General features: G+C 48.4%; 1 protein-coding gene across 1 annotated transcript in view; it reads left to right on the top strand.

Moving 5' to 3' along the window:
* The first annotated feature begins 3,784 nt into the window (after positions 1–3,784).
* PDS5A (PDS5 cohesin associated factor A) overlaps positions 3,785–10,242 on the top strand; it is a 66,223-nt gene continuing 59,765 nt past the window's right edge. The window contains exons 1-2 of the mRNA XM_015831957.1: positions 3,785–3,822; positions 4,431–4,601. Coding sequence (XP_015687443.1) covers positions 3,796–3,822; positions 4,431–4,601 — 198 coding nt within the window. The 5' untranslated portion in view covers positions 3,785–3,795. The remainder of the gene's footprint in view (positions 3,823–4,430; positions 4,602–10,242) is intronic.

A 10,242-nucleotide genomic window follows, 5' to 3' on the forward strand; every position in this document is an offset into this window, starting at 1 on the left:
CCAGTCATAAAAACAGCCAAGGTTGCCTATCCCTGGACTAGGCAGTGGGGGTTTGGGGGGAGGAGGAGGACAACTGTGGGGTCCTTTTATGGTCTCTGAGCTTGGTTGCAGATGTTTCATTACCAAGTAGGTAACATCATCAGTTGTAGTAAGGAGCGGGGTTTGCCCTCAGTTTATATTGTACTAGTAAGGAGTGGAGCTTGCTCTCAGTTTATAACATACAGTTTATAATATAAACTGAGAGAAAACCCCAATGCTTACTAGCACTGATGATGTTACCTAGTTTGGGTTATGAAACGTCTGCAAGAAAGCAACCAAGCTCAGAGAGCACCAAGGACCCAGATCAGGGAGCTCTGGATTTGTAACAGTCCTCAGTTGCACGTCCAAAATGATTTGGTTAGATTGATTTCCCATTTTTGTTTCCAAGTTTGGAGGAGGTAGATAGGACCTTTCTTCCTCTTTTTTCCCCCCAAAACAGAAAATTATGTGGTGTGCTTGGGGTGAGAGAGAGAGGACTACCCCAAAGTCAAAGTCCCCCAATGAACTTGCAGGACCCTGGTGCCGGTGCAAACGCCACAGTCACTGCACCACACCTACAAGCTGCCTGCATTTTCCAGCTCCTTTTCTGCAGCAAAGGGATAATTCGGGTTGTGCTGCCAAAGTTTGATTGCAAAGTTGACGGAATTAAAAGCCGGATATTTTCAGACTTGCTTCTGGGTGATGATTCAAGGCTGCCCTGGGCTGCCCCCAGAGGTGTAAAAAAAATTAAAATGTTCCCTTAAGAAAAGGTTTATCTGTCCAATTCTAGACTGTTAAAAGAGCCAGGAATGGGTTTTTTAAAATGCACTAATTGGTTATACTGTAGATATAATAGTCCTAACTGACACTGAGGGAATAAATCAGGAGTGCGTATATAATGTACCAGATTTCTAGTGTGGTATCTGTTTATCACATTTATTTCATTTTGGGAAGAGCAACCTTACACACAGTGAAGGCAAGCAAAGACATTAAACATAAGGGGCAAAAGAATGATTGCTTCATCTATTGTCAATCTATATTACTGTTTTAATAGCTTAATGTTACTTCTAGTTTTTCTATTATACAGATAGTCCTCAACTTACAACCACAAATGAGCCCAAAGTTTCTGTTGCTAAGTGAAACATTTGTTAAGTGGATTTTGCCCCATTTTACGACCTTTCTTGCCACAGTTGTTAAGTGAATCACTGCAGTTAAGTTAGTAACACCATTGTTAAGTGAACCTGGCTTCCCCATTGACTTTGCTTGTCAGAAGGTCGCAAAAGAGGATCACGTGACCCCCGGGGACCCTGCGACCGTCATAAATGTGAGTCAGTTGCCAAGCATGCAAATTTTGATCACGTGACCACGGGGATGGTGCAGCGGTCGTAAGTGTGAAAAAAGGTCATAAGTCAGTTTCTTCAGTGGCACTGTAACTATGACTATCACTAAATGAACTGTTGTAAGTCGAAGTCTACTTGTATTGTAAGCTACCCAGAGTTGCTGTATCGGTGAGATGCCAGACATTTAATAAACATTGAATAAATAAATTATTCCTCTCCACTCCTTTCTTTCCTTCCAAACTATCCCTTCTTCTCTCACTAATTCATACAATGTTTTATTTTTTAAACTTTTCCATGTTCTTAAATCTAATAAATGTTATGCAAGCATGACTTTACTCCACTTTTTCTTCTTTTGAATTTATTCATTGAGTTGATTGACTCCAAGGCAGCAGGGCTTCTGAAGCAGATTGCAGAACCTGGGCAGATTAATATTAGTGTGGGCCGCAGTTCAAATTTAGCCCCCAAATTCTTTGTGACCTGCAGTTTTAAACTAAGGCCGAAAAGGGAAACAATGCAGAATTGATATGACTCTGCTGCAAAACTGGTGTAAAATGACTCTTCAGACTTAAGCGGTTAAATTTTAGGGAGTCAATTTCTATGCTAAACCTCAAATTGTATCAATCACTAACAGGAAATCCTTTTAAATTAAGCACTGTTAAAGACAATTCCAGCTTTGTAATCATAAGGTAGCACTGCACTAAACAAATATACATACATTATTAGATTGCAACCCCCTTGACATTATTTTGAAATTAGTAAAATATCTGCAATTCTGTTGATAACAACACAGGGGCACACAGAGGCATGACTGTAATACCTGTTTGCAACTCTTGAAAGCAACTGTATCGGTTGCTCTCTGATCCTGGAAAAAAGCACAGCGGCTTTCATAAGTTGTACATAAGTATGCATTCACATTTCTATTGCATTTCACTAAAATGAAATCCAAAGCACTTAGGAATTGAAAAAGATTGGTATGAGAAGAAGGACTTGCTGATAACTCCAGCTAAACCTGTTTTTCAGATTCCCAAATGCCAAACCAGCTTCCCTTCTTTGAAGTCTGTTCAAAGCTACCTTTATTTGTTGTATCCCCAGACAATTAAACTGAAGCCACTGAAATCTAAACCAGTCTTTCCTACTTATCCTTCCTGGGATCTGTTTTTAAGATTTCATACACATCGGATACTCTTGAGAATTGTTAAAACTCACAGCCACTTACAAGCTTACCAATATAATACAGCTAATAGTGGACATTAATATTAGACACATTAAGTGAAATATATTAATATGAAATGGCTAGATGTCATCTGGATCTCAAAGGCCCAGGCAGTGACTCCAGTTTTGCTTACCCATACAACATGGGTAAATAATAATAATAATAATAAATAATAAATAATAATAATAATAATAATAATACATCTGCCTATCCCAGGTCCTGGGAAAGGACTCGATAGGTAGACAAAATGCCAAATCCAGTCTGAACATCTGGCTGACTGTGATGATCCATAATAATAATAATGATGATGATGATGATGATGATGGTAACAATACTGCAGCCACAATACATGGGTAAATATACATAATAAAACTGCAGCCATATTACATACATAGACATTAGACAGCACTGTGAGAATTAAGTGAATTAAGACGAATCGTGAATTAAGATGGATGACGTATAAATTTAATAAAGAAATATCTGAAATATTGGAAGGAGCTCATCGTAAGTCCCAAGACAACATTTCCCACCCCCCCGATCCCAGCTTTTCCTGCAAAGAAGTCTTTTTTTATTGCAAGAACCAATCTTTTTAGTCTTTTTGCTTCCTTCTTCAGCCGCCATTACCTGGGGAAACCTTCCAGAGGTTTACTCAGAAGTAAGGGTCTCGAAGGGGAAGGGGAAAAAAAACACACCACACAAACACACACACACCCATAAAACCCCGGAGTCTCCTTCGGAAGGTCCCAAGGCCGGCCAACCTCTCCGTCCTTCGGGGAAGCAAGCGAAGCAAGCCCGGGCCTCAGACCTCCCCTCAGAAGATGCGGCCTACTCCACCCGCCGGCGCCTCCCGGCCTCCCCGCGGGCCCGAGCGAGGAAAGGCCCCATCCGGCTGGGCCGGCCGCCAGGAGGGCGGGCCTGCTCGCTCCCCGCCTGCGTGGAAGAAGGAAGGGCGGCCGCGGGGAAGAGAGGAGCGCCGAGCGGCGGCCTCTCCTCTCCTCTCCTCCTGGCCTGTTCTTCCCCGGCCGGCCGAGGAGCGGCACTGTCTCCCCGCGGCCAGGCCCCGCGCCAGGCGCACACGCTCGGCCCAGCCGTCCCCGACAGCCGCCGGGCCTGACTGACTGAGGCGGCAACAGCGCGGGGGGGAAGCAGGCCGGGCATCGTGGCAGCACCAGAAGCGCCGGAGATTCCCCCTGACCATCGCCGCCTTCCGCCACCGCCTGCTCGATGCTGCACCTCCCGGAGCTGCATGAGGTAAAAAGGCGGGCCGGGCGCGGGGCTCCGTCTGGCGGCGGCTTCTCTCGCTCGCCGGTGCGGGCAGAGGCGACATCTTGGCCGGAGCCGGGCGTCGCCTGAGGGAAATCCTGAGGTAAAAGTTGCGGAGGGAGCGGGCCGAGGGGCCGCAGAGTGGCCGAGGGGGCGCCTCCGGCCCTGTGAGGGGACCCTTCCCCCCCTTCAATCCGGTGTTGTGGCTCGTTTTGCGGCCTAGCCTCTAGGCCTCGCCTGGCCGCTCGCTTGCGGGAGGCGCCTCCCGGCGGCGGGACTCTTCCCTCGGAGCCCTCCGCGGGCCGGGGGACTCCTTCTTCCCCTCCGCTCCGCCCGAGGCAGGCCCTCCTGGTGGAAGCGACGCCCGGAGGGGCTCGGCGCGGGGGTGGGGGGGGGGAGAAGGAAGACGCTGCCCGGCGGGGCTCGGCTCGGCCCGGCCCGGCCGCGGGGAGGGTGAAGGCGGGCGGCGGGCCCGGGACGGGGTCGTCGTCGGGGACCGGTGTGGGGCCTTGTTTCCACTCGAGGCTTCGAAATGGGGGGAGGAAGAAAAACGGCTGAGGAAAAAAAAGTCTGAACTTTTGTTTTGCCACCGGCAGAGGCCGGTAGAAGCCTGCGGAGAAGGAAACTTTCTCGGCGGCAGCGCCAGGATGGACTTCCCGTCCGCCCCAGCCAAGCCTCCCCCGGACGGCAAGATCATCTTCTACCCGCCTGGAGTGAAGGAGATCACGGATAAGATCACCAACGACGAAGTGGTCAAACGCTTGAAGGTAGGCCGGGCCCCTCGGCCTTGGGTTCCCTCCCCTCTTGGGTTGGCCTGGCTTCCCCTAGAGTTGCGCCGGGCTGGGAGTTCTAGTTCGGCTGAGGCGTGGAAAGGGGCTTGGGGGACTTGGGGCCAGGAGACAGTGAGTTCTAGCGCCGCCTTAGGCAAGAAAAATCCGGCTGGGTGGCTGGGCCAATTGCCAGGCGACTGAGTTCTAGCGCCGCATGAGGCATGAAAGCTGGCTGGGTGATTTTGGGCCAATCGCCAGGCGACTGAGTTCTAGTGCCGCCTTAGGCATGAAAGCTGGCTGGGTGGCTGGGCCAATCACCAGGCGACTGAGTCCTAGTGCCGCCTTAGGCATAAAAGCCGACAGTGACTGGGCCAATCACCTGGTGACTGAGTCCTAGTGCCGCCTTAGGCATGAAAGATGGCTAGGTGGCTGGGCCAATTGCCAGGCGACTGAGTTCTAGTGCTGCATTAGACAAGAAATCCGGCTGGGTGGCCGGGCCAATCACCAGGTGACTGAATTCTAGTGCCGCCTTAGATATGAAAGCCGGCTGGGTGATTTTGGGCCAATCACCAGGGGACTGAGTCTTAGTGCCGCCTTAGGCATAAAAGCCAATAGGGTGACTGGGCCAATCACCTGGTGACTTGAGTTCTAGTGCCGCCTTAGGCATGAAAGATGGCTAGGTGGCTGGGCCAATCACCAGGTGACTGAGTTCTAGTGCTGCATTAGGCATGAAAGCTAGCTGGGTTGATTTTGGGCCAACCGCCAGGCGACTGAGTTCTAGTGCCGCCTTAGGCATGAAAGCCGGCTGGGTGACTTTGAGCCAATCGCCAGGTGACTGAGTTCTAGTGCTGCCTTAGGCATGAAGGCTGGGTGATTTTGAGCCAATCACCAGGCGACTGAGTCCTAGTGCCGCCTTAGGCATAAAAGCCGACAAGGTGACTGGGCCAATCACCAGGTGACTGAGTTCTAGTGCCGCCTTAGGCATAAAAGGTGGCTGGGCCAATCACCAGGTGACTGAGTTCTAGTGCTGCCTTAGGCATGAAAGATGGCTGGGTGACTGGGCCAATCCCCAGAAGCTGATGAGTTCTAATCCCACCTTAGACAAGAAATCTGGCTGGGTGGCCGGGCCAATCACCAGGTGACTGAGTTCTAGTACCACAGGCATGAATGCCGGCTGAGTGACTTTGAGCCAATCAGTAGGTGACTGAATTCTAGTGCCGCCTTAGGCATGAAAGCTAGCTGGGTGACTTTGAGCCAATCACTAGGTGACTGAGTTCTAGTGCCGCCTTAGGTATGAAAGCCGGCTGGGTGACTTTGAGGGCCAATCATACACTCTGTTTGAATTTGCCTTAGGGTGATTGCAGCCACTGTTGCTTGTAAGCCATTTCTTAATATGTAAACTATTTATTTAGTTCAATGTGGCAGTTAAGGTGCTATGCTGGAAACCAGGGAACTGTGAGTTTTAACCCCACCCTAGGCATGAAAGCCAGCTGGGTGACTGGGCTAATCACCAGGTGGCTGTGAGTTCTAGTCCCACCTTAGCCATGAAAGCCAGCTTTGGACCAGTCACTTTCTCCCAACCCAACTCATCTCATGGAGTTGTTGTGGGGAAAATAGGAGGCGGAAAGTGTGTCGAATATGTTTGCCGCCTTGAGTCATTTATAAAAGTAATAAATGTAGGATACAAATAAATATTCCAACGTGCAGCAGGGACTGGTCATTGTGTTTGACGAACTGGCTTGTACAAATTTAAGAGAACTCACTCTTAAATTTGTACAAGCCAGTTCGTTCTCTAGTATCATTTTGATTCTCAAAACCCATTTTTGTGTGTTATTTTATGGGGCTCCTTAGCAGTCTGGATTTCAACGACAAAATGTTTCCAACAGGCACCAAGTCTGCTCTGCCCACCTTAAACCTGCCTTTTTATGAAATTGCACAACAGCTGCAAAAGGCAACTGTGCAACACTACATATAAATAACATGCTTAGGTCTAATAATGCTTATTAGAAAGTAAATAACTGATGATAGAAACATTCTACTGCCGTACTTAAGGCTGACAAATTCCTGTCCTCAAATATTCATGAATTTCCAGGAATGGTGGAATGGTTAAGGATATTAAGCTTATTGTTCCTTGTTTGTTTTTTTGTTGGTTTTTTTTTGCCAAAAGGAGAAATGTGTTTTTCTCTTCTATAGGAATTAGCTTGATCTGAGCACTGGAGGGGGTAGGAAGTGAATGTGAGAGACAGAGATAGAAGAAAGGAAGTGGAGTTGAAGTCATTTACTCCAAAGTGGCAGGGAAGAACTCGGATAATTTACCCAGAGTAGTATATAACACAGCAGCTTCGTGGAATGTACTCTGAAACGCAAATTGCTCTGCAAGCGGTGAGCGGTTGGATTCGCACTGCGTACTGGAACCACAAATTAGACAGACTTTTAGCCCTAGTCCAGCGGTTCTCAACCTGTGAGTCGGGACCCCATTTGGGGTCAATCGACCATTTCACGGGGGTTGCCAAGCAAGGCTGTCCGCCATTTTTTTGTCCGCCATTTTTTTTTGTCCGCCATTTTTTTCCCCCTTTTCCGGAGGGTGCCTTACCTCCCTTGGGCTGGGCCAGCTGGTAGTCGGCCTGCTCCGTCTCTGCCGCTTGCCAGCTACGCCTCGGCCGGCGCAGGGGGCAGAACCACACATGCGCGGCGCTCCCGGGCAGGGAAAGTCCTCGACTTACAACCGGTTGGGTAGTCCTGGACTTACGACCGGTTTAGTCCTCGACTTACGACCGGTTGGGGTCGCGGCATTAAAAAGGTTGAGAACCACTGCCCTAGTCTGTAATGCAAAACGGGATTCGTTTTGGGTTCAGCGTGACATGCCGTCAAAAGGAGCTTTGTCATTTGATCCTTTTTTTTTTAATATGTAGGTTAGGGCTGAGATGAAATGGCTATCCCATCTGCTCTGCCCATATGGAGGTGACAATTTTGATTAGAAACCGCTGAAAAAAATGGTGTTTTGTTTTCAGAAAAAGAAGCTGTTGCCATATAGGGCATTTTTTTTTCTTAAAACACTAAAGAAAAAAAAAAAGGACAGTGGGACTGGAAGCTTACATTCTCAATTTCTTTTTCAAATCATGTCCTCTCTTTCAGAAGGAACAGTTTGGAAGAGTCGGCAGTTTTGTGGACATTTGTTACTTAACCAGAACAAACGTTTAACAGACTTGGTGGTGCAATGTGCGTTTATAGGAATAATGTTCCTGGATTATTATTAGGCTTTATGCAGCGTACGAGATGCCGAAATATACTACTTCAAGATCTTTGGCTGCCAGCTACATAGATCTTGTTGGAATTCACCAGGGGTTGATTGGTTTTGGATTAGTAAATTGTGTAAAACCGGTCATATTCTAAAATGCATTTTACTGATTGTTAAATGATAACCATTTGTAACTGATCTGAGCACATTAGATTAGTCCAGCGGTTCTCAATCTATGGGTCGCGACCCCATTTGGGGTCGATCGACCATTTCACGGGGGTCACCAAGCAAGGCTGTCCGCCATTTTTTTCCCCCTTTTCCGGCGGGTGCCTTACCTCTCTTGGGCTGGGCCAGCTGGTGGTCGGCCTGCTCCGTCTCTGCCGCTTGCCAGCTACGCCTCGGCCGGCACAGGGGGCGGAACCACGCATGCACTGCGCTCCCGGGCAGGGAAAGTCCTCGACTTACGACCGGTTGGGTAGTCCTCGACTTATGACCGGTTTAGTCCTCGACTTACGACCGGTTTAGTCCTCGACTTACGACCGGTTTAGTCCTCGACTTACGACCGGTTGGGGTCGCGGCATTAAAAAGGTTGAGAACCACTGGATTAGTCCAATGTGTAAACCTTGTTTCCATTAGCAGAGTACAATTTGTTTGGGAAATCAGTGGAACCCTTAGATATTAGTGCTTGATAGGCCTCAGGATGGTTTCTAGCTAGATAGGCATTTTTATTGTGATAAAATGAGCAGAGTGTGTGCTAAATCATAATATAGTTTCTTTGGGTTTTGCTCAGCATATTGTTTGAATGCAGGTATCTCTCTTTTGAATGATGGCCAAAGCAGGCTATTGATTGAACCCAGCCAACTCGATTGTTATATAACGTCGGAATTTTTTTCCTGGAGCTTTGAGTGGTATAATAAACAAGCCAACATGTTAGCTTGAAAATCTATATCACTTTCTTAACACATGGCATGGCAATCCCCGAATTTCATTTGCCGAAATTAAAGTTTCATTAGGAATGATGTCCAGGGTATCCTGTTTTAGCGAACGAGGGTAGATCATTGGTTGAGGAGGAATTTAGTTATCTCTGTTTTGCATACAACGTGTTCTGTATAATGTGATCTCTTGTGTAGGGGTTTTTTTTGGGGGGGGGGGGAAGCTGCTTCTTCTCCAACCATCTATTCTTGGCTGCTTTGTGCTCCTGCCTCCTGCTGTAGAAAAAGTGATTTTTTGTGCCCAAGCCATTACGTGGCTTCTTTGATTTTGCTTGCTATTTTTTATGTAGCTTGTGCCGTCGCTTAAATGCAGGGGTAGGCAACCGTGGCTCTTTTATGACTGGTGGACTTCAACTCCCAGAATTCCTGAGCCAGCATGGCTCAGCTTGGAAACCTCTCCCTTTCCCGTCAGCGTGGCTGGCTCAGGAATTCTGGGAGTTGAAGTCCAGGAGTCATGAAAGAGCCAAGGTTGCCTACCCCTGCTCTAAACTAATAAAGTCTACATTAATTAACATTAATTATGCTTTCATATTTTCCTCTAGGTCAGGGGTGGGCAACCGTGGCTCTTTTATGACTTGTGAACTTCAACTCCCAGAATTCCTGAGCCAGCCTGGCTCAGCTTGGAAACCTCTCCCTGTCCCCTCAGCGTGGCTGGCTCAGGAATTCTGGGAGTTGAAGTCCACCAGTCACAAAAGAGCCAAGGTTGCCTACCCCTGGCTTAGAGTGATATCGGAACCTAATCACTATGACAGGGGTCTTCAAACTTGGCCCTTTGATGACTTGTGGACTTCCAACTCCCAGAATCCCTCAGCCAGGCCTGAGGAATTCTGGGAGTTGAAGTCCACAAGTCATCAAAGGGCCACGTTTGAAGACCCCTCCGTGCACCATGATCACGAATAGCAATAATCTTAGTACATTTCAGCAGACATTTGAGGTGGACTAGTCCTTTGTAGAAGGCAGGAAATAAGTGGAAACGCGATGTTTCTTATCTCCTCCTGCTGCTTTCTCCAGTCCTCAGGCGTCGTGGAAAGTGGATGTGGACAAGCAGAGCGGGGATTCTTTTGGCTTTCCCAGAAGTCCAGATGAAGAGGCTGCACAGCCCCCCAGCTGGATGGGGGGAAGGCAGGAAGAGGCTTAGGGCAGGCATACCCCAGAATCTCTTAGGATGTGTCTAATAGGTTGAGTCTGGCAAGATTCCGTCTGTTGGCGTAAACCAGTGGTTCTCAACCTGTGGGTCGGGACCCCATTTGGGGTCGATCGACCATTTCACGGGGGTCGCCAAGCAAGGCTGTCCGCCATTTTTTTTGTCCGCCATTTTTTCCCCCTTTTCCGGCGGGTGCCTTACCTCCCTTGGGCTGGGCCAGCTGGTGGTCGGCCTGCTCCGTCTCTGCCGCTTGCCAGCTACGCC

The sequence above is a fragment of the Protobothrops mucrosquamatus genome, unplaced genomic scaffold, assembly GCF_001527695.2.
Source record: "Protobothrops mucrosquamatus isolate PMUCROS unplaced genomic scaffold, P.Mucros_1.0 scaffold_292, whole genome shotgun sequence".
NCBI classification, from domain to species: Eukaryota; Metazoa; Chordata; class Lepidosauria; order Squamata; family Viperidae; genus Protobothrops; species Protobothrops mucrosquamatus.